General features: G+C 51.7%; 1 protein-coding gene across 4 annotated transcripts in view; it reads right to left on the bottom strand.

The window, feature by feature from the left end:
• Positions 1-24,819, bottom strand: part of NEGR1 (neuronal growth regulator 1) — a 191,288-nt gene that overhangs the window by 55,741 nt on the left and 110,728 nt on the right. For all 4 annotated transcript variants that reach the window (XM_019291630.3, XM_039556362.1, XM_039556365.1 and 1 more), the window contains exons 3-4: positions 22,127-22,252; positions 14,016-14,147 (exon numbers count right to left, since the gene is read on the bottom strand). In XM_019291630.3, coding sequence (XP_019147175.1) covers positions 14,016-14,147; positions 22,127-22,252 — 258 coding nt within the window. The remainder of the gene's footprint in view (positions 1-14,015; positions 14,148-22,126; positions 22,253-24,819) is intronic.

Below are 24,819 nucleotides of genomic sequence, written 5' to 3'. Positions count from 1 at the left end.
CTCAGGATTTCCCTTCACCAACCCTGTATTTCCATGTGGATTAATTGAACAATTGTGCCAACCCCTCAGGAGAGAGGATCCTCAGGCATTCCCTGCGTGGGATCTGGGATGTCACAGGGCACATCCGCTTCCCAAACGTGCTCCTCCCTCGGCTCCAGCTCATGGATTGCTTTGTATCCACCCAAATCCCTGGCTGCTGTGCCATTTATGGGTTTGGACAGAAAACCTCCCGGTGCCGAGTGCAAAGCTTAAAATCCACCAGTAATTGTTATGTGGGTGGAAAACATAAAAATCAGCATCACAAAATAGTAAGTAATAGGCCTCCAGACAGGAAACCTGAACAATCTGTTTTACAGGTATTTCAGGGATAAAAAAAAAAGAAGAGGGAAGAACTTAATGAAGCCTCCCAAAAAGCAGCAAAGCAAAGACCTTGAGGGAGCTGCAGAAGAAAAGGCAAGCTGGAAGAACTGCTTTGTTTCTCTGCCCATTGGGGTTTATCTCATGCTGCATCTCTTTAATCTTTCTATTTTCCAGCAAAGCACTTTTCTCCCCATATTCCCTTTAAGGCAGCTCTGTAAGTGCAGTTTGATCCCCTATTAAAGGAGCTGCTCTAGCGTGGGAACACAAACCCCTTCCTTGAGCAGCATCCAAGGAGCGCAGCTCCAGCCACACGCTGGCACCTGATCCGTGTCCCTGCAGCAGGACTCGGGGTCCCTGTGGGCTCCACAGGGACAAACGCTGATTGGGAGCACTGGAAATGGCACATCAGACCCAGAGCGGGCTGCAAGCAGCCCTTGGCCCCAGGGGAGGGGATGCTCCCCACTCTCAGCTGTGCCAGGGGGGTTTAGGTTGGATATCAGGAAAGGTTCTTCCCCAGAGGCTGCTGGGCACTGCCCAGGCTCCCCAGGGAAGGGGCACGGCCCCGAGGCTGCCAGAGCTCCAGGAGCGTTTGGGCAGCGCTGCCAGGGATGCCCAGGGTGGGATTTGGGGGTTCTGGGCAGGGCCAGGGATTGAACTGAGGATCCCTATGGGTCCTTCCCAACCAGGGTGTTCCCTGATTCTGTGATTCAGCCCTGGCTGCCAGGACTCTCCCTCCCCTTGCACGTGTCCACATCCCGTTTGACAGAACAATTCCTGCCACCCCTGGGAATGCTCCAAGGAACAAACCCCTCTGCTCCGGGCACTTCCCACTGCCAGGAACTTCAGAACAAGAGGAACCTGAGGGGGACAAGTGGGACAGGAGCATCCCAGATGGTGGTGCCGATGGCACCATCCTCACCACGAGAGTGACTGAAACCATGCTGGGCAAACACAAACCCGATGGTGCATTGCACACTGGGCCTGCTGGGAGTTCCAGTGTGTCTGGGGGGCCTGAAGGGGAAAAACGAGTCTCAGCATCCCAGAGTGGCACTGAGGAGCAGGGAGGAGCGATGGGGATGCTGCCACACAGCTGGTGCCAGTCCAGAAGGGAGAGCTGGCCCGGAGCCTGGCTGTGACAGACACGAGCGCTTTGCCTTTGCTGCTTCTCCCCCTCCAAGGAAGATAAAAGCGATGGACTTCAACGAATTCCAGGAATTACTAAGTAGCAACTTTTGGCAGCAAAGTTGAGAAGAAAAGGAATTAAAGCAAGCTGGTAGTTTTCCAAGGAAAGAAAGTTTGGAACTAAAAAGGCAAATCTCTCAGAGCAGGTTGGGAACACAGGCAGAGCTCTGCTCCAGTCCCACAGGAGCAGGGAAGGCAGGCAGGAGACACCAAGGGCAAGGAGAAACCACACCAGGGGCACCTCATCGGGATCAAGGAAGAGTGACCCTGCTGGGGTCACCCTGCACAGTGCCCAGCCCCCAAACAGCCATGGTGGGGCCTGTCTGTGCCCCCACCTGCAGCGTGACCCCCCCAAAACCCAGCACAGTCACCATCAAACACCTGCGACCTGGAGCCATCCTGCAGGTCTCTGATGAATTTATTGCCCTCACCTGATGACTTGAGACCACAATTAGCCAGGATCCCCTAGAGGTGCCCCACAGACTCCCTACCTACAGCAAACCACCTGCTTTAGGGCCACGCACTCCTGGGCTGAGCTGGAGCACCCAAAGTTCAGGGAAACAGAAGGAATTTGGCTTAGCAGAGCTGCAGAAGGTGATTTGCTGGGATACACTGCAGCACTGAATATGCACGATGGAAGGGAAGAGGAATCAGCTCTACCCCATCTCTCTGATGGGCCAGGTTTGCAGTAATCAGCCTAAACTGCAGCAAGGCAGGTTTAGGGACGGTAAGGTACTGCTGGAAGATGTTTGAGGAGATGTCAAATGCTCTTCCTCTTTTCTCATTTTAAAAGCAAAGGCTGACAGTGTGAATGCTGACACATGGGACAGCAGCACCAGCCTGAGCCCTCAGCTCCTTCCCAGGATTTTTGTGGTCTCTGAGATCCTGGGATAATTAAGCACCAGAACCAATTCCTTCACTCGTTTCTGGGGATAAACACGTTGTCTTTAAACTGAAATCCATTATTCAACACAATGGGGAAAAATCAGAAATCATACTCTTGTTAGCTCCCAACAGTAATGAAATCTCCAGATTCACACTTAAGTACAAAAATGAGGTAAGGACTGACACTGGAATTTAAAAAAAGAACTCAAAAGGCAGAAGCAGAACTTTTCTGCAGCAAACTGCTCATGTCCAGCTCGGATGTGATTTGACACGCTGCACATCCCCACCAAAGCAGCCAGGTGAGTCCCCCAAACGCTGCTTCCGAGGCCAGAACTCATTACTGCTGTATAATAAATGGAAGCATAAGTCAGAGTTAGCACTGAACAGATTGTTTGGGGTTGCAAAGACAGCAGCTGTCACAGCTTGACAGCTTTCTTGTTAGTGAATCAGCTTTCCTGACAGTCTTTTTGATTGAAAACCCCTGTTCCCTGACAGAGTGTTGGAGCTGATGTACATATGTAGCTCATGAAGAATGAGAAGGAGCCATGAAAGGTCTCGAAGCCCTTGCTCTGTATTAAAAAGAAGTGAAGTTTACATAAAGGGAGGGTTTGGCTCCCCTCCCCAGTGAGCCGTGGCAGATGTGAGCTGATAGGGAGCAGTGACAAGGGCACACCCAGAGCCACGGCCTCAGGGGGTTCTGCTAAAAGCAATAAAGCCACGGAAATCCCGGCTGCTTTCACTCCCGGGAAGAGTCTGCGTAATAAAAAACAAAAACAACTGTAATTTAAAAATAAAACTCTAAAATTCCACCTCAGAGTGACTCTGACAGGGTTTTCCCAGGCCTCCCCCGAGCCCAAAGGGGAGAGCCACTGATGGACACCAGAAACATCCCGGGCTCCACAGCTTGTGCCAAGGATGGGTTCATGTTCTTGTGACAGCCCCTCATCTCCAAAGGATGTCACACATTCCTCAGGAAGGGACAAGAGATCCCAAGCCAACGCCTGGGTGCAGACCTGGCTTTACACGGGAGACCTGGAATACCGGGAGCTCCCCACTTCAGGAAATTGCTGCCTTGAGAAATAATTCCCGATTTGTTCTCTTTCTTTTGGCCATCGATCCCACCAGGTGCAGAAGCAGCACAACACCTGGATTTTGATACATCTGCTATTTCACAGAATTTGGTTCCAAATACACTGGAAATGGTGCATTTTGAAGGCAATTTTTCTAGGAGAACTGAATTCTCCCAGTCCAGCACCAACTATCAAGATCTTTGTGCAACAGGAACCAAAACAATGTGGTCCATGCCTGGAGGCACCAAGTTCCATCACAGAGCCTTGTGTTTGCTCTGCAGCTCCAAGGTGCAGGAAAGGTCACTTCAGCCTCACAACAGTTTGGTTTTATTTGAGAAGAGCAGAAGGGATGAAGAGCAGCAGCTTTATGGATTATAATGCCTGAGGAGTGATGCTGGCAGTTTTTCCTGTCTTTTGCATCCACAGCACTGAGGACTTCTTGAGGCTCCTGTAGCTCCCATCTGCTGCCTCCACACAGCCCTGCCACCACAGGAGGTATTTGAACCTCAGCCCTGTCACCAGGAGAAATCAGGTTGTAATAATATCATTACAGCACACTCCTAGTGCAGAACCATTTCAAACTGCAATGACTGGGATAAAAACCATGAAAAAACCCCAGGGGATGGAGAGTCACACGCACAAGGCTGACACACTGCTCAGGCCTGGCTTTTTGTGACCCCAGCTGGTGTCAGCAGCTGCACTCAAACCCCTCTGACCATCACCTCAAAGGCTCTGGAAGGGACAGGGAGGCCTCAGCCCCACAGCAACCAGGAACAATGCAATTACAGGAGAAAGATTGCTTTACAGTGTGTTGACTATCAGTAAGTATTTTAAGTAATTGTTTTTGCTGAAGAGTGATCTGGGCGAGGGAACACTCCTGGAAGCTCAAGAGCTCTCCATTAATTTTGGCTCTAGCCCGGAGTCTCACACAGCTCTGCTCCAAATTGCTGCTTCAAACGCAGCAGCTCTTTAGAGATGACTCATCTTCTATTAAAGCTTCAATTTTCCTGAACTGTATTTCGCTGGTGTTTAAAGTGGGATCACCTGGAGGCTGGAGAGCTGGCGGTGGGAAAAGGCCCCCGCCCCAAGCAGGACTGGCTCCCCAGGACAGCCTCTCCTCAGCCACTCCCTGGCTCCGCAGCCGTCAGCTTGGGGCTTTAACATCCACCCACAGATGGGAGATTTTAGCACCTCTGAAGATGAGGGGAGCTACTGACCCTCTAGAGAGCCAAATCCATGGAGAGGAGCACATTCCTGCTGCCCCTGAGGCCAGAAGATGCAAGAAAGTCTTCAGAAGACGTGGATGCACAGAGGTGTCCAGAATTGTATTGGAACCTTCCTTTGACTTCAAAATGACAGCAAGAGTAGAACAGTAGATAAAAACTATTAAAAACCCTTTCATGAATTTTTCTGCCCACAGATTCATGGGCTGCTTCCACACTTTCACCAACAATGGCCTGAGAGCTTCACACGGTGCTGTTGTAAAAACCAGCAACAATGTATTGATTACAGTATTTCCCACCAATTTTAGGGTCGTGTGTCATGGCTGCTCCATTATTTCACAGAATCAGGTTGGAAAAGCCCTCCAGGATCACCGAGCCCAAGCTGTGCCCGATGCCCCCCTTGTCCCCAGCCCAGAGCCCTGAGTGCCACCTCCGGCCCTTCCTTGGACACCTCCAGGGATGAGCACTCCAAACCTCCCTGGGCAGCCCCTGCCAAGGCCTGACCACCCTTTCCATGCAGAAATATTCCCTAATATTCAACCTAAACCTCCCCTGCCTAACCTGGCTTTGCAATGTGGTTCACAGCTCAGAGCTGGAGACGCTCTAACACAGCGAGGAGAGAACCTCAGGGGGTTCCTGTGGCCGCAGCTCCTCATCTGCCTTTGCAGCAGCAGTGCTGGTGTTACGCTGCAGTACCAGCTCCTTGCCCATGGAAGCAGCCAGGCTGAACCCTGGTTCTGCAGCCCCCGTGCCCTGGGCAGCCTGGGACCCTGCTGGAGGGCAGCCTGGGACCCTGCTGGGCAGCCTGGGACCCTACTGGGCAGCCTGGGACCCTGCTGGGCAGCCTGGGACCCTGCTGGAGGGCAGCCCTCGCTGCCCCTGGCAGACCTGCACCACCCCCCTGGCACCGCTCCCTCCCAATCAACACCTCTTGGCAGAGCGAAGCAGAGAATTTCTTTGGGAAGATGAAAAGCATCCTCCTTATCTGCTGGAGAGAGATCTTGAGCGCTAATGCCGCAGCTCCTTCAGCAGCAGCGCTCGTTTGGCGTAGCCAAAGCCCTGATTATGTGCTGTGTTAGCACAAATGCCACCATCTCCGAGCAGGAACATCATCATCAGTTCTGTCACGCTCCCACAGGAGAGGTGTTTGTCAGGGATCTGCAGGAACCACACAGAGTTTGCAGAACCTCTGCACAAATCATCACCCCCCCAAAAGAAATCGATATTAATTTAGGAGCCAAATTGCACTCGAGTCACAAATGTGAACTATATTGTTTTAATCTGACTTCTGAAATGTTAATAAAAACACAGGGAGGACATAAAATGACAACCATTACTTCACAAGAGGATTATTTCTCCACCAGAGAAGGGAAAGATTTTCCTCAAAGCAGCATCATTCTTTCCCCACCCAACCAACAGAGGTGGCTTTAATTGCCACACCAGTTTTGATTGAATTGGTGTAAGCTGTTTGTCAGTAAGTGTTGCTATGAGAGAGGACATCACATAACTCAGACAAGTTCTCAGTGATGAGACCAGCTTGCAAATTAGCTAAATAAGAATTGAGTCCTACTGGTGACCAAAAGTAACAAGATAAAACCCAAAAAGCAAAAAAACCCCAACTGATGACATTGTGCACGATCAAAACCTCCAATTTATAGGACAGCAGAAGGCCTTTATCTTATGTAAAAAACCCCCAACACAAACCTTTTATTTGCACTGGTTTCACCTGAAATATTTTGCTGGCAGCCCTTGCCTGATGGCTCCACCCAAACCCAGCTGTGCTGTCCCTGATTTGAACCATGATCCAAATTTCCACAAGGGCCGTGCTGTCCCCTCACCTCCTTCAGCCCAGTGGGCAGCTTTGTGTCCTCACACACTGAACCCACAGATACAGAAACCAAGTCCTGTTTTTTCCCTCCTCTCAGCTGCGTGTGCTGTGCTGCAGGAAATCTGTCCCCTCCATCACTGCTCTGACAGCCTCCCCCAGACTCTTTAATTGAAGCAGTATCTCAAATTTGAGAGTTCTCACGGCCGGGCTGGAGCAGCTGTACCACAGAGAAGCCCATCTGCAGAATCAGGTTAATATCGAACAGCAGCAGGAGGAACGAGCCAGGAGCTGGGCTGGCTGGGACGATAAAAGCATCTCCACAAGCTCCTGGCCTGACCACATTGCAAACGTCCAGTGCATCCTTGCAGAAGCCCATGCCCAGTCCCCAGCAGCGTGTCACGGAGCAGGACTGTTGTCCCCACTCAGAACATCAGCACAACTCCAGCTGTGGTCTCTTGCAAACGTTTCTGGATGCAAAGAAGCGAAGGGAGGACACTCCATTCCCCACGTCTGCAGCTGCTGGACCTCGGGGAATGAATCCCAAACCAAAAGGGGATCCTCACAGCTGCCTTCCCACAGAAAATCTGAACTTTCATGGCACACAGGGCAGGCTGGAGCCGTGCCCTGGGCACAGCTGGCATAGGCCAGGGGCACAGCTGGAGCCTGGGGACTCTGCCCCAGCATCACCAACATCACCCACACATCCCAGACCGAGGGCATCACACAGAGCAGGGCACGTCCTGCAAACCCCACAGGGCACTGAACCCCACCGGGCCATGAAAAGAACCAAACATGAGCCAGGAGTCAGATTTCCAGGAGTCCCCAGTGCCACTTAGAGGCCAAAATCGCCTTTTGGAATGCCAACCTGAGAACTGAGGAAAATGTGTTTTTCCAAAGCAGTGAAACCCCCTGATAGTGAAACTCAGCTCCTAAAGCCAATGCTGACCTTAACCCCAAATCCTAAACTCAGTCAGGGATACAAAGATGGAGCTGCAAATTGGGAGCTATTAAAAACTGAAAGAATCAGAGTTATTGACTACTGCTTCAAGAGAAGCCCTCTCCTCCCCTCTCTTTCATTAGAGGAAAGTGGAAATTAAAGTTAAATTGCTCTGAGCAATTTTATACTTGGTGCCAAAGCAAGAGGAGGACTGAGACCTCCAGAAAATATGTGGGCTTTGTCTTCATATTTAAGAATTTAACGGAGGCAATTTTCCTTCTTGAAGCCAAACTCAAAACCTTGCCAAGGAAATGCTGATCCTAGGTCAGGGATGGTTCACACAGGACACTTCCTGGGAAAACAGAGCCACAGCGACATGTCCAGGTATTGGCAGCCCCACCAAGCCCTGAAGTCCTGCAGTGTTTTTCCCCAGGAGATTTAAGGTTACAGATATAATTAGGCCAGCGTGGCTTGTACAGGATGTCTGATTTCAAAGTAAAATCGGAGTATTATCCATAATATTATGCAAAGCACCATAGCAACAGCGAGGAGCCTTCGAAGAAATGCTAATGAGGGGAGAAATGCTAATGAGGGGAGCTGTTCTGCACAACCGGCCTGGCCAAGCGAAAACGAACACCCCACTTAAAATTCCTCACAAGGAACTCACACATTCCTGCACCAAAAAAACCCCACTGCCTGAAATTCCTTATCAAAGCATCCCAGCGGGAAGGGCACAGGATCCCACACAGCCTTTGGAACACACTCCCCAGAGGCCACAGGAATGGCACTGGGCTGGCTGAAAACCCAGGGAAGGACTGGGATGTCCTTCCAGGGTCCCTCTGCTCCCGACTTGAGCAGGGCCATAACCCAGGGAACGTGGAACCTGCTCTGAGCACACCGACCCAGGGCCCAGAGGCACAGGAAAACTTGATAAAGTTGGGAATAAAGCCCCCAAGCCTCAAATTTAGATGGTTTGCTGAAGAACACAAAACACATGCATGAAAAGGAAAGGATTAAATGACAGAATGTGCTGAGCTGGAAGGGATCCATGAGGATCATGGAATCCAGCCCTCAGCCCTGCACAGGACACCCCCACAAGTCACTGTGCCCCCTGTGCCCAAGAGCATTGTCCAAACTCTTGAACTCTGCCAGGCTTGGGACAGAATCATTCCAAACACAAGATTTCACCAAGTCAGTGACCCTAATATTTTGTTTTGTATTTCAGGTTAAGACAAGGAAAAAATAATGCAGTGAGTACTTGGATAAACCAAACTGATACAAACCAAATCAGCCCAATGAGCTTCAAAAACTCATTAAAGGGCTGAATTACGCAATTGCAGGGCTGCAGTGTAAGCCCTGAGCACCAACCACAGCCTGGGTGAAGCTTTTTCAGGCAAGGAGAGCACAGGAGGAGCCAGGGAATGACACACAGCCCATTTCTCTCCAATGCCCATGGAAATGCTGTTCAAGCAATCAGAGGTGTGGAAGATGATGAGGAGATGAGCAGGTTGGTTAGGAAAGGACTGTGGCAGGTCAGCAGTTCCTGCCCGGAGCAGGGGATGGCAGCAGCTGTGTTTGACCACGGCTCCCAGGCACAAACCAGCTGAGCTGGGCTAAAATCTGCCTTCAGGCGAGCACACGGTGCCTGCAAGACTCTGCTCCTGGTCTGCTCCCATCTGCTCACTTGGACACCAGTCCTGGGCCTGCTGCTGGGTGAGGGTTCATTAACACCGTAACTGGAGATGAGAACCCTGAAATCATCCAGGGAAATGGAAAAAGTGGCCTGAAAACTGGACAAAACCACCCAGGAATGAGTTCAACCACCCAGAAATGAGTTCAACACTCGAGTCACCCTCTGGATGGATCCAGCAAGCAGCTGAGATGGACGCTCTGCAGAGGGTGACCGCAGTTGCTGGGGGAACCTCACACCGCCTGAATGTCCCACTGTCACAGGGAAGTGCCCCAGAGCCAGGCCTATGGAATTACAGAATCCCTGAGGCTGGAAAAGCCCTCCAGGATCGTGAAGTCCAAGCTGTGCCCGATCCCTGCCTTGTCCCCAGCCCAGAGCCCTGAGTGCCACCTCCAGCCCTTCCTTGGACTCCTCCATGGATGGGCACTCCAAACCTCCCTGGGCAACCCCTGCCAATGCTTAAAAACCCTTTCTGTGAAGAAATTCCTCCTGTTGTCCATCCTGACCCGCTGCAGAGAACAGATCCACTCCCACTCCCTTCCCTCAAGGCTTTCAAGGCCTGATGGAGCAGAGCACGCAGAGATGGTGCTGCAGGCAGACGTGGCTCAGTGTCTGCACTATTTTGAGTTTTCTTTGTACTCACTGCCCACAGAACCCGGCAGGTGAGCTCTGTGCTCTGTGGCACAGGGAGGCAGAACCGCTGCAGGTGGAGCCTGGGCTGCATGAGACATCATTTCCTGCAAAGTAACCCATGCCAAAAACCTGCCTGGGAGTTCTGGCCCTGGAATGAGGGCCTGTCCTCCCTCCTGTGCTGCCAGGAGCACCCCGACATCCAGGCCAGCAGAGCCCACAGGGCAGAGCACAGTGGCACTGCCCGGTGCCAGCTGGGACCCTCAGCACAGGAGCTCTCACTGTCACCTCCCCAGTGAGTACCCCCAACCCAGCCTGCAGTGTGCAGCCTGAAATTAAATTATTAAATTATTTTAACTCCAGCTGAATGTCCTTTCCCTCCCCAAAGCCACCGGATCTTGATTCAGTCAAGTCTGAGAGCTCCAGCTCTACCGGAGCTGTCCAAGGTACAATTACAGGAAAACTGACCCTTAGCATGTATTACCCTAAAAAAAAGGGAATTCCACAATAGCACTCCACTTTAAATCCACATTTTCTATTTACTTAGACAGCTGACAGTTTGGAGTAAATGCAAATAAATGCCAGTTTCCTGATGCACACATCCCATTCCTCATCCTTGTTCTGTGGCCTCAGCTCTACTGGAAATTCTAGGATTTAGCAGCTGCCTTTAAGATTTTTTAAGCATGACAGTAATAGTGCAGGAGAGAAGGAGTGCAGTGACAGTAGCACATGGAGAGTTTCAGACCAGCTTTCAGATGACACATTAAATCCACACACTGGTTCATTCAAAGCAGGGTTCAATATTATAATCTATAAATCAGTATTTGCTTTACAAAATGTAATGGAAAATGCTAATAGGATTTACTTGTGAAATGAAATTGGATTACGTCTTATCTATTTTAACTTGATTTGGTGGAGTATTCTTTCAGCACCAACCAGAAGCTTCAATGGGTTTTTTCTTTTTCTTACCCCCCATCCTTCTGGAATTCAGGCAGATTCTCAGGCCACCATTTTTCAAAGGGAAATTAGGGGGGACAGACATAAATTAGGTAGAAGATATAGATTATGGCATATCCAGCAGTAGAATGAAACCCCCTGTAAGTCATTAGAGCCGTAACGTGGGCCGGGAGCTCCGTGTATACGGAGGGCTGGAAGATGCCCAGCCAAGAAACTTGAATTTCACAAAGTAATTTAAACCTGGTAATTCTCTTGTCTCTGCCTGGATGGCTGAGCAGCCGCTCCGTGCCACGAATATCCACGTCCCAAATTCTGCCTGTACCCTCTGGAACCGCTCAGGGCTCGTGGATGCCTTCTATTACCTGGGAGCAACAGAGCCCTGATTTATTGCAGCTCCCAGGGCTGCAGCAGAGAACGCCCCTTTAATAACGTGGGGCACTGTTAGGGGCTGTCAGAGCAGCGTTAACCCCTGCCCCAGGCTGCTCCAGGCCCCGGCCAGCCCGGCCTTGGTTTGGAACACAAGCCACACACGTTACTGCCAGGAGAATTTCCCACATAAATGCTCCACGTGGGAAAGGCAATGGACGTTTTTTGGAATGCCAAGGTCCCTGTGAGACCGAAGGAGGACAGGTGGGTCACAGCCTGAGTGACGCTCACGGAGGAGCTCAGTCACAACTCAGTGGCATTAAAGGCACAGTGGAGGGACCTGGGAAAGGAGCAGAACTTCCCCACACCAGGAGAGGAAGCACGGATTGACACCAGGAGTGGGTGAGAGCAGCAGCAGAGGAAAAGAAATCACAGAATTGTTTAGCTTGGAAAAGCCCTCCAAGAACAGGGAGTCCAACCTTCCCCCAGCACTGCCAAAGCCACCGCTGACCCATGTCCACAGGCACCAAATAAAAGGATGAAATTTCCGGGGAGAAAGCCTTGCTCTTACCAGTTTGCTATGGAAACTAATAGGTATCTTTAAAGAAGAAACAGGACTGAAGAACATTTGACAAAGGAAACTGCCCAGCCAGGGGACCTGAGGGCTTCTTCCCTTTTTTATTTCTTTCATTGAGAGCTTTCCAGATTTTAACTTGAAAATAAACTTGCTATAAATTCCTTCCAAATAGTGACTGTAGGCAGATGTTGACAGAGCTCCTGCTCCGTGCTCAGCTGTTGGGGACACATCCCCAGCCCCGCGGGGCTGTGTGGGCAATGAGCTGACTGTGACAAACCAGCCATGCGCACACTGTTACAGCTGCAGCCACAGCTCAGCTTACACTGCTTCCATGAGATTCCCACCCCTCCTTCTGGAGCTGTGAGAAGTATTTTAAAAAAAATTAAAATACTCTGCATATTCGTAGTGCAGACTTAGAAGTTTGCCTGAATCTGACATGGTACCAGTACATCCATGGTATGGCTGAGGACACTCCCAGCTTGGCCCTGGTGGCTGCGCTGGGACAAGGAGCAGCTTTATGACTTTAGTTTTGACACTTTATTTGTCAGGGTGAGGCTGCAGCCAGCATCACCAAGCCCGCTGGCTGAGCAGCCCAGGACATGTTTGAGCTGCTCACAAAGTGCCTCACACCGAGTGCCACAGTCAGGCCTGAGCACCCCTCGCTTGAGGCAGAGAGGAACGGGACCTCCAGAGCCTGCACGTCCTTCACCACAGACAATTCCCCTTTGCTCCCCTTCCTGAGCCTGCACATCCCTCAGCACAGCTCTGATCCAGGCTGGGACTTGGGCCTGGCTAGGCTGACTTGGAAGGCAAGAGAGAGTCCTTAAGTTTACCACATCCACTGGGGTTTTTAAATGAGAAAAAGATCACAAACACCTCTGAGCAGGCTGAGCCTTCTCCCTTTCTCTGTCAGCTGCTCTCTCCCTTATTAAAACCCCTGATATGAAATAACACAGGCAGTGTTTGTTTGGCTAAAACCAGGCTGGGCTCCCTGTTTGGAAGCTCCCTGTGCTTATGTGACACCACAGACCATCTGGAAGCACAGCTCCTGTGGAGGTGTCACCCCAAACCACCCAGGGCAGGCCTGGGCAAGGTCTGCACAAGGTATTTTGAAGGAAGAACCTACTGCACAAAAAGAGAGTGCCCTCGTTCCCCCCAGCACCAGCCAGTGTGGGTTTCCCTCCCGCACGTTTTCCAAGCACTGCCGGTTTTCAGGAATCCAGAAAAGCTGAGGGAGGTGGAGACACATCAGGGAGGGCAAAGCAGCAGCGAGAGCAGCCCCAGAGCCTGCGGGAGCCTCCTGAGCTGCTCCACAGGCCAGGTCCGTCCTTGTGGCCGAGGGTCGCTGCCCATCACACTGAGGCTGGGCCCTGCAGCAGCATCACCCGGCACAGGGCACTGCCCTGGCACCCAGAGCACGATCCAGCTGCTCCAGAAATGCCACTGCATTGTCCCCACGTGCCCAAGGAACCCTGGTGCCACGTAAACGGGAACAGTCTGGGCAGCAGTGAACACCCCTGAACACCTGGGTGACAGTAGTGGCCCCACAGTGACGGGGGATGAGGGGCTTTGCTGCCCACAGCAACTGGGACAAGGTCTCTGGGGGACAAAAAATGCTGACATCTCGTATTTGTGACCAATAAAGCTGCCACAGCAACTCCGAAACCAGAAACCAATTACAAACTGGGTAATTGAAGTTAACCGAAGAAAATTGTTAGAATGAACAAGAGATATTATTCACATTGTCTTGCCTGTTTTTTCTCACATGTTGGAGGGAAAAAGAATATTTTACATCACGCTGAGTGCTAAAGCAGATTTAGACCCAAGCTGAGAACACCTCCTTGGTGTGAAAATCCCACCTGGTCAGACCAGACAGGCTGTAGGGACAGGTACCAGGTGGCTCCTGGTGTCACCCACCACGCAGCAGGGTCCCCCCTGCCTCCAGTGGGGACTGCATGAACGCCCTGCTGCCTCCTCTGAGAACAGTTCACACTTCCATGGACATCAGCCCCTGTCTAATGACCCAGAGTTTCTCATCTCCTTACATCACCTACAGCACCACCGTGACAAGATAAACCAGGAAGGGCTCAGCCCAACATCCACAGCAGCCTCCAGAACCCGCTCAGATAATGACCCAGAAAGGACAGCTTGCACCTTGCTGTGCCCTCCTTGGTGACACCCAGGTGACACCACACAGCACAGCTCCCTCTGCCACTGGGACAAACCCAGCAGCTCCAGTTTGCTGCTCCAGACTTTCCTTCTCTGCCGCTTCTCCACCACACTGAGGGAATAACAAACAATGGGACTTACAGTTTACTGTGACTTTTACTTTTTTCACGTCCGGGACTGAGACATCGTTTTCTGCACTGCACTCGTATTCCCCAGCCTGGTCTCTCGTAATTCCGTAGATGTCCAGGTACTGCCCGCTCTCAAAGGGCTTGGCTGAAATGAAATAATCACAGAAAGGAATTACTGCAGGCTGAGCACAGAACACCTGAAATTCAACATCTGCACAGCAGCCTGAGAGTTTAACACACACCCAAGGGAAGCTGGAGCCACTGCAGCCTCCACCCAGGAACTCCAACTCCAAGGTGAGCTGAAATCCCCTCAAACTCCTGGGGGTGACCAAAGGTTCTCTCCCAACCCATCTCCAAAGTGAAGCTCAACAACTTCCAGATATATGAGAGTAATTTGCACTTGATGGGTGTCACAGAGCAGAGCAGAGCAGCTGTAGCTGCCCCTGGATCCCTGGCAGTGTCCAAGGCCAGGCTGGACAGGGCTTGGAGCAGCCTGGGACAGTGGAAGGTGTCCCTACCCATGGGAACAAGAGGAGCTTTAAATCCCAAACCAGCCTGGGACTCCACCATTCCCGCCTCCAAAGCTGCAGCACCCCTGAGTGCTGATGGTTTGCAGCCAGGCAGAGCCCTGCCCCTGCAGGACGGAGCAAAGCCAGCGGTCAGGGCCAGCTGCAGGGACCAAAGCCACTCATTAATTAAACATGAACAGCTCTCCTTGGCCACAGGACCCAAAGGAATGGGATCTCGCCGTTTGCTGTGTCACACAGGAGCGAGGACAGCCCGTGAGTGATTCCCAGAGCAGGCACAGACCTGGTGGGAGAGGACAGAGAACCAAACAGCAATGCAGGTGTCCGTGCCTGCTCCGTGCCCTGTCGCCCACCAGGAATTGCTCACGGCCAGGAGCACTGACCCAGCTCAACAGCTCATTTATCCCCCCCTGACACGGGGCACAGCCAGCACAGGCACTGCCACAGCTCCTGAAATCCCAGCACCTCGCAGCCTTTCCCTGCCTCGGTTCCCACCTGGCAGGGAGTGTTGGATATCCCTCACATGGAAACTGCTCCCTGCTCCCGAGTTATCCTCCCACTCCTTCCCAGCAGTGTGCCCCAGGGAATGGCCAGTTAATGGGTTTGCGTTCCTCACAAGGTGCTCACTGCACCACAAACCCCAAAAAGTTACATGTAATTATTATTTTAGCACAGCAGCTCACAGCAGCCATGACCACAGATGCTGGAAATTATAGGCCTGAGGATTTAAAAGACTTGCTAGAAGTGTTTTCCCAGCCTGAAAGCCTTTAATTGGCTGTTAATAACTGTGGCTTTCAAGCTCTGGAAAAGCCCAGGGTGGGCAGTGGGGACAAGGCAGAACTGTTATGTCCTGGCCATCAAGGGGTGAATTGATTTGTGTGTCCGCACATGGATTCATGTTTCAAAGTGTGCAAGGGTCCCACAGCAGCTCTCCCAGCACATCTCTGGGCACGGCAGCACTCACTAACACACACCAGGAAGGGCCTGGTGAGCACTGCTGGTGTGGAGGGGAAAGATAGGGCTGAAACAGGAGAATTATTGGGAATTGAAGGGAATATTCATCAAATGCAGTGAGACACTCTGTAGGACACGAGGAAAAGTTCCCCCTGCACAGGAGGCAGAACTGCTGCCCTGGGCAGGGCCCAGCCCTGAGCAGAGCCCAGAGAGGCTGTGGGGTCTCCTCCCTGGGGATATTCCAGACCTGTCTGGACTCAATCCTGTGCTCTGGGATGACCCCGCTGGAGCAGGGAGGTGGCACCAGAGGAGCCACTGTGGGCCCTTCCAGCCTCACCCAGTCTGGGATTCTGGGCTCTGCCACCCGCTGTCCCCTCCCTGGGTCTGTGCTCACCAGCAGGGCCAGCCTGGGCTTGGCTGCCTCTGGAAAAGGGGAACTGTTGGGTTGGGTTTGAACATTAAAGCTCTGAAATATCCCGAGAGTCACACACTGCTCATTCAAAAGTGCAATGTTTCTCACGTAAAAATGAACTGATATCTGCAGGAATAAGCTCAGCCTGTATTAAAACTCTCATTTTGATTGCATTTTATGAGTTATTAATGAGTTCATCTACTTTTATTGAAAAGTAAGAAATACTTTCCATTTATCATAGAATTGTCAAAAAGAAAAAAGTCCTGTTCATTTCTGTGCAACAGTTTTGGACAGTTTTAGTTTGTATCTCACTAAGATTTTGATCTCACTCTTGTTCCTCAGTTCCTTCACAAAGCCCCAATTATGTGACCATCTTAGTTGGAGTATTCTTCTCCTGAGAAGTGTATTTTAACGAGAATATTTTTTATAAGGCATTTTAAGACGGCCTGAGGATTCCTAGGAATATCTTTAATTGTTCCTGAAGGGATGCTCAAACTTCTAAAACGGTCCTGATAAAAGCAGCATTTTCCTGAGGAGTGTCCCCCAGAAACCCCCAGCTGCAGGGTGATGTCCCCTCACCCCAGGGCGGTGCCTCGTGGCACTGAACATCCCTTAGCTGGGTCCTAATGCCAAATCTCCCAAGGCCGGTACTTACAAGTCCTGTTAAAAAGAGAAGGCCAGAATTCCCATAACCCAAACCCAGAAGACGTGGCCTTTTTCATGGAGAGCTGTGGTTTGGGAAGTCAGTTTGGAGGTGATTTTATTGCTGATCCAAAGGCAGAGGGAGGAATCCTGCCCAGCCATTTCCATTGGGTGCTGCTGTTTGCTCTGCTGTCTTTAAACTGGTAATTAATGCCCTCATTTACTTCACACCACCTCCCCTGGAGCTCTTGGGAAGCTGCCAGCCCCGTGTTTGATACCAGGGACCATTGATTTACTGACAAGTTATGCCTTTATCAGCTGAAAAATCCCTCCAGGATAACGAGCCGGGCCATTAAATTCCTATCAAATATTAATAAAAATCCTCAGCTCCCTGAGTGCTTGCAGGAAGGACTGACCCACCCAAGCCATCAGCAGCACTCCATGAACATCACCATTCTCAGGAAAGGGCTGATGGAAGAGCCTGAGGCCACCTGAGCCATCCCACGTCCCAGGGAATGCAGGTTTGGGGTGTTTTCCAGGAAACACTGCTCTCCATGGCACAGGGTGTAGCTCAGGCACTGCCCAGCTGCTGAGCCCAGCCCAAGCCCTGGTGCTGTGCCCTGGGTGTTAGCAGGGTGCTGTGCCAGGCCACCAGGCTGGGACATCTCCTGGCTCCTGATGGCTGGGAGAAGCAGGAATCCCTGTTCAAGGGGGAAATCCAGAGCTATGGGCTTGTGCAAAGTCCCCATCACGGAGCTGCAAGCCTTGAGCCAAGCTCTGCCTCGGGTGGCCGAGAATGGGGAGGTCACAGCAAGGCAGGAGGAGGAGGAGTGTTCCCTAAAAACCCACCCAGGAGCAGGACACCAAAGCTTTGTAAAGCCCCAGGGAATCTGGGCTCTAAATTGGCATTTGTCAGTGGAATGTGCTGGCATTGAGGAATTCCTGTGGAAACCAGTGACAGGACAGCGACTGGGAATGGCTTCCCAGTGCCAGAGGGCAGGGATGGATGGGAGATTGGGAACTGGGAATTGTTCCCTGGGAGGGTGGGCAGGCCCTGGCACAGGGTGCCCAGAGCAGCTGGGGCTGCCCCTGGATCCCTGGCAGTGCCCAAGGCCAGGCTGGACATTGGGGCTGGGAGCAGCCTGGGGCAGTGGGAGGTGTCCCTGCCATGGCAGGGGTGGCACTCGGTGGGCTTTGAGGTCCCTCTCCAACCCAAACCATTCCAGGATTCCATGATCCAGGAGAAAATAATCCCTGGGTTTGAGGTCTCTGGGCCAAGGCAGCTTGAGGAAGGAGGTCACTGCCGGGCTGTGGAAGCCCCTGCCAATTGCACCTGGAATTGCAGGGTCAGGAAAGGGCAGTGTGACAGTGAGATCCTTCACACAACGCGATTAATTCTGGAGCAGCCTCTCTGTGTGAAGGGGAAGTGGGAGCAGAGCAGCTCCTCACTGATCAGTGGGGGGAACTGGGGGGAAAAACAACCTCCCCAGCAATATCTGCTCCGTGGTTGGGCTTTAGCAAGAAAAAAGAAACAAGCCAGAAACTTGTTTCTAAAACTTCCAGCTTTAAAACCATCTTTAAGCAGGAGATGGAGCATTTTAAGAGTTCGCCCTTTGTACACACACAAAGCCCGGGGAATCTGATGATAATTCACGTCAGTTCAGGATCTGCAGCCTGAAAATCCAGGTTTGAAGCACTTGCACTTCAGCGAAGCCCTTCTCATTTCTGTCACGCGTGGCTCCATCGCAGAGGCGGCAGCTCTTGGGCAGGAGGAGCCGAATCTCTGCCTCAGATTGAGCTGTGTTTGTTTCTTGGCATTTGGGGAGAATTTTATAAATCCCTCTTTGTTTCTCCCTCAGAGAAGGAATGTTCTGCACTGGTGGGATTGGGAAGGGTCCTGCCTGCCCAGGCACTGCCTTTTGTCCGCAATGGAATGGAATCAGCTCTGAGGCTCCTTCCTGTGCTCCGGAGTGCTCAGGACATGGATTGCACCAATCCATCGTGGGGCTGAGGCTGAGCTGCTGATCCAGGAGTGCAATTCATGTCCAGAGCTTTAGGGCTGCCCAGGAGCACGGGGATGGGCGCTGGAGTCCCTGCAGTCCCATCCCACCCCTGCACACATGCCTGTGGCAAAGGGAATGTGCTGGAGAGGGACAGGAGTCACCACGTGGATGTGTTGAGTCTAAACCCAGCCTAATTTCTGGCTCAGTGTAACACCAACACTGTGTTTCTCTGTGGTGGGGAAAAATCAGTTCTTTTGCACATGCTAGACAGTGTTTACAGGGCTTTTTTGGTGTTTTTTTGTTGGGTTATACTGGAAGTGTTTCAGTGTCACCCTTCTCTGGAATCAGGATGGAATGAACGCCGAGTGTCCTGGTGCCAGGGACCTGCCTTCCACTCCATTCCACATGGGAAAATCTGCCTTTATTCGCAGTTTCTGGAGCCCTGCTCCTCCAAATGCAGGTGTATCCCTACATCCAGGTCATCCTCCTGTTTTGGGAAAATAGCTGACCAGGAATGATGGAGATAAAACTGTGAGAAAAAGGCAAAAGAGCAGGGAAGAACTGGAAAATATCAAACTGGAAGTAACCAGGGATCCCAGAATCCTGGCATGGTTTGGGTTGGGAGGAACCTTAAAGACCACTCAGTACCACCCCAGCCATGGGCAGGGACACCTCCCACTGTCCCAGGCTGCTCCCAGCCCCAATGTCCAGCCTGGCCTTGGGCACTGCCAGGGATCCAGGGGCAGCCCCAGCTGCTCTGGGCACCCTGTGCCAGGGTCTCCCAGGGAAGAATTCCATCCTGATCTCTGATCCAAACTGACCCTCCTTCACCTCAAATCCACTGCCCCGTGTGCTGTCGCTGCATCCCCTGAGCATCCCATCCCATCCCATCCCATCCCATCCCATCCCATCCCGTCCCTTCCACAGCTGTGGGAGCTCCCCTTGGGAAACTTCTGTCAAAACCCAAGCGGAAAAGAATTTTGATGCACGGCACCTGAATTTTGGCAAGGAGGAACATTTTATCAGAAGGTTTCTGAGTGTCTGTTGCTGCTGCTGCCAGCAGAGCTGTGCCCAGGCGTTGGTGGGACACAGCAGAGCTAACGCTGCAGTGGGGTCCCCGGCAGAAGTTCATCCTTGAACATTCTGCCTTCATTCCTAAAGTATCGATGCTGCTCTTTGCTCGGAAATGTCAGAACAAAATAAGTAATACCTGCAATTTATTCGGGTGACATTTCCACAATACAGATTTGGAGATTACAACCCGCAGCCCGACCTGTTACGCTGAGTGGGGAGATTTGCTGGATTTACATAATGGGGCTGTGTAATGAATATTTATATAAGGAAAGCATTTACATAATGACTGCAAGTTAAACATGCACAATAAAGATTCCAGGCCAATAATTTACGGACTAAGTTTAAAAATCACCTTGAAATGCATTTTATTTTTATTCCTACGAAAGGTTCAATTTATCTCTTGTTCAGAAAAATTGAATCCGACCTCATGCAAGTCGAGGCTGTGTTGATGTAAATCATGATCATATCCTGGAATTAGTCTACATTGAGTCATTTGTATTCAGAGATTTCAGTTCCTTATCTTTTAGCAGCAGCTTTGACAAACAATTTGCGAATATTCTAAATATGCTTCGTTAATATAATTTAGTGCTGGATTGGAGATGCGCTGCCTGCCTGGGAGCCTCATTAGTGCCGCTGGGAATTACAGCGAGAACGGGCAGAAATTGGAAAGTGCAGATGAAGCTGATGCATAGAGGGAGGCGAGGCGCTGCAGACGGAATATCAACCGCTGCAGAAATCCGGCCTTTTTAGCTCGCTTGCATTTTGTGTTTTAATAGACCCAGGCTGTGTTTGCTCTGTGAAGGGCTGTGGTGCCATTTGTACCTGTCTGCACCCGAGCACGAACTGCTGCCGTGGCACGGCCATGGGAACATCCTGCTGGATTTGGGCACAGAACATTCCCTGTCAATTACGGGCTTGCTCCCATCGCATTTGACATCATTTCTGAGCAAGGAGTTGTTCAGATCCTGTGTTCTCCCTCTCCAGACCCAGCTGTGGCTGTGAATCAGCAGGGGACACCCAGGGCACGTCCCAAGGCACAGAATCCCAGGATCCCTGAGGTTGGAAGTGTCCAAGGCCAGGCTGGACGGGGCTTGGAGCAAGGAACACAACCAGGGGGGTCACCAAAAGCCCTTCTGAGTCTCTGCAGTAATTTCCACAGAGGCATTCAGGGTGGAAAGACCCTCTGAGCACCCTCTGAGCCCCTGGAGTCCAACCAGTCCCCAGCACCGCCAAGGCTACCCCTGACCACGTCCCCAGGTGCCACCTCTTCATTTTGCCTGAACTCCAGATGAGGATGCTCTGCCTCCCCCTCAGCCCCTGCTCCAGCCTGACTGCAGTAATTCTCCTGATCTCCTTTTCCCTCTCCAGGAACACCACCCCAGCTCCTTTCTGCAGCCACTCAAATGCTTTAAGCCATTACTCCGAAGTATCACTGTGGTTTCTAATAAAATTTTATTTGACATTTAGTTAAAATCCATTTTCTGCTACAACTGAATTTTTCCTCCAGTCCCTTGATGGACACTTCAAGCCGAATTCATTGTCATTGTTTTAAAGGTCAAAAGTGAGGGGTTTTTTCCCAGATCTTGCTTTGTAAAGCCAACTGTTCCTCAGGATTATGAGAGGCTGTGACAGCCCACGGAACCCTTCTTGCCTGTAATTACACAGAATTTATCCAGGTCGGGGGAGCAAAGAAATCCCTCACTGCAAACCCGTTCTGACTGCAGAGTCCCAGCAACAGCACCAGTGCAGTGCCTGGGACAGGACAGGGAGCAGCTCCTCTCAGGGGCACAAACCCACCCTCATTTCCAGAGCAGGGATCTCCCCACAGCCCCTGCTTTGCCCACAGGCAGCAGCTTCAGTGGCCCTGCACCAAGCCAGCAGTGGAGAGAAGCCTCTAATGTCAGCCAAAACTTCTCCTTTCAGTGTGTTGGGAGGAATCAAAGGGATAAATGGAAATATCAAACAGCAGGGATAATTTGAGTTGCCATTTTGTTTACAATTTTTCATACATATAATTTAATTCATTCATAAAGCCATTCTAATAAACTGTATCATGGAGTAATGGGTCAGTGGTGTGGAATGCTGGAATATCCTGAGGGAGGGACCCACCAGGATCACGAGTCCAACTCCCAACCCAGACGCCCCAACAACCCCACCCTGTACCAGCGGAAGAAACGACAGTAAATTAAACCTACTGTGTGACCTGTTCCTGTGTTTAACTCTCGTGTTTCCCATTTCTAGAGAGCCCTGTGTGTTCCTCCTTTTGTCCTTGCTTGGGTTTTAACTGGAATTGTTTGATCCATGACTGTTACAACACATGTACAGATATAAATTCACATTTAGGGTGCTCTTTAAACTGGTAATTAATGCCCTCATTTCCACATCCCACTCCTTACTCCTGTGTGATGGCACCATCCCAGTTTTCCCCACCCTCAGCCCGTTTGTTTCCCAGAGGTCTGGATGGACACACCCTTTGGTGACCCCCGAGCCGCCCCAATCCCCGGGGACTCACCGGAGGGGGAGATGTGTCTCCAGGAGATGGAGGGCTCTGGTTTCCCCATGGCCAGGCACACCAGGGTGACATTGCTCCCCTCGTTCACAGTGATGTCACTGGAGATCCGGAATATCTTCGGAGAGACTGCAACGAGACAGGGAGAGAGGTGTCAGGGGAAGCTGCTGACCTACCTGGGTCACCATCAGGGATAAAACACAGGCAGGGGTTGAAGGAAAACTGCAGAACCTCCTTTAGGTGAGCCCAGCCCTTTCCATCACACTGCAGGAACTCAGCCCTGGAGTCCAAACACTACAACCAAAGAGCAGCAATTTCCTCTCTTTGTGCAAAGCAGGAGCTGCCGGAGAGCTCCCGGGAAGATGGATGCTCCTGCTTAAGGGAAGGCTGAGCTTGCTCCTGACACTTTGCAAAGAAGACAAAATTAAGTTTTCCTGGTACTTTCAGAAATAATGATGCTGTTGCAGCCACTCGGTGTGCGCCTGGAGAGTACGAGCTGCTCACTAAAGCACACTTATTCTGTTCTTTCCTCTTGCTTTGGGCCTTGTCCATTCTCCTAACCCAAGTGCCTGTCCAGCTGGAGCTTTTCTGTCCCAATGCCTCCCTGCTTTTGCTGTGTCCCAGCCCAAATCCCTCCACCTGACCCCATACCTGTGTCTGTACCTCCCTTCAGGGGCTGGAAAGCACAGAGCTCTTCCCTGGGCACAGGCTGGGGCTGAGTGCTTTGGGATCTCCCCTTGCTGATGTTCTCCAGCCCTTTCCCTGACCCAGAGACTGGAACGAGCTGGGAATTCTCAGTGTTCGTCCCTCTGCATTTGTGAGCAAAGACATGAAAAGCCTGTGGGGAGCATTTTTAATTAGCAGAGAAACTCTGTCTTCAGGGGAAGGTGTGGGGAAGGCTGATCCCAGTTCCTCTTCTCCAGAATCCCAAATACCTTTAGGATTTTGGGCTGCATCCTCACCTCACAATGCTACCTTGGTTGTTTTTCCCAATTTCCTAACGAGGCAATGAGCACAGCGGGGGGAGAGCAGGTGCTGCTCTCAGCAGCTCCACTGTCCCTTTCCTCCGGGCCGGAATTAATGCCTTGTCCAACCCACCTGTGCCAACACGCCTGCAGCTCTGACTGGGAGCTGGAGTCAGCAAAATCCCTTCCAGCACATTCCTGAGCCCTCCTGCTCCCCAGGACCGGAGCCCCAGGATGCTGTGAAAGGAGCCCCAGTGTTGCAGTGGGGATCCTGCAACACGCATATATCAAACCAGGAGTCCCGTGGAAAGGAAATATATATGGACAGACAGATTCTTGCTAGATGTTTCAGAGATGTTTATTCCTCCAGCCGCATGGCCGGAGCTCTGCCCAGGAACTGTTCCAGTCACGGGACCAAGGGTCCTTCTGCCCGCGCAGGGGAACACAAACCAACCCATGGGAACGAGGCTGAGCAGGGACAGGGAAACCCCGTGTCTGTGCCCTCAGGGCCCCTCTCCCAGGACAACATGGCAGGGGAGGGACCCTAACACCCCAGGATGCTGTGGAGTTCCTTCCATTTCACACATTCCTGATGTCACTGCTCCAGGGGTTGGCACAGGCAGGACACTCCAGCTTTTGGCACACGGGAGGAATTTGCTCCTCCAAACACTATTTTGTGCTCCTTCCTGTGAATCCCAGCACTGAGCATTTGATGAATCAACACCCTCAATTCTCCTCCTGCAGCTTTTGGAGCCCTGGGATGGGGATTCCCAGTCCCAGCTGGCAGCACTGCAGGCTGCACCCACAGGGACACAACATCCAACACTGCCCGGCTCTGCTGGATCATGGAACTGGGCAATCCCAGACTGAGTTGGGCTGGGTTGGGGGGGACCTTAAAGCCCATCCCATTCCCCTGCCAAGGGCAGGGACACCTCCCACTGTCCCAGGCTGCTCCAAGCCCCAGTGTCCAGCCTGGCCTTGGGCACTGCCAGGGATCCAGGGGCAGCCCCAGCTGCTCTGGGCACCCTGTGCCAGGGCCTGCCCGGTGTGCCAGGGAACAATTCCTTCCCAATCTCCCATCCAGCCCTGCCCTCTGGCAGTGGGAAGCCATTCCCTGGGTCCTGTCCCTCCATGCCTTGTCCCCAGTCCCTCTGCAGCTCTCCTGGAGCCCCTTCAGGCCCTGCCAGAGGCTCTGAGCTCTCCCTGGAGCCTTCTCCTCTCCAGGTGAGCACCCCCAGCTCTGCCAGCCTGGCTCCAGAGCAGAGGGGCTCCAGCCCTGGAGCAGCTCCGGGGCCGCCCCCAGACCCAGCACAGCTGTCAGACAGGCACAAACCCTCTCCAGGTTTTGTTGAAGCTGGGATGGGCTGATCCACAAGAAATGTGCAGGCTTTTGCTGGGTTCTGAGGCTCCTCATCAGGAATTTTCCAGTCTTTCTAAGGGAAGATTGGAGCTGTGACATGGTAGAAGGTGGAGAATTTTCCAGACGTACAGAATGCAGATTAAGTGATTTCCTCTTAAGTACGAGCTTTGTTCAGTTCCTAATTGACTGGGCTCTTCTTTAATCTGGGCTTTACAGCGAGGAAATTAAATCAAACCTCGTTGAAGATGTCTGTAAGTCTCGTTACAATGACACTGAGCAGGTCACAGCATTGATGCATTTCCAAAATAGAATTAGAAAAGAAATTAATCTGAGAGGTCCATTAATTAAAAGAACCCCAAATAAGCACAAAC

This window comes from Corvus cornix, chromosome 8 (genome assembly GCF_000738735.6).
Source record: "Corvus cornix cornix isolate S_Up_H32 chromosome 8, ASM73873v5, whole genome shotgun sequence".
NCBI classification, from domain to species: domain Eukaryota; kingdom Metazoa; phylum Chordata; class Aves; order Passeriformes; family Corvidae; genus Corvus; species Corvus cornix.
This window is presented reverse-complemented; position numbering and strand designations above follow the sequence as displayed.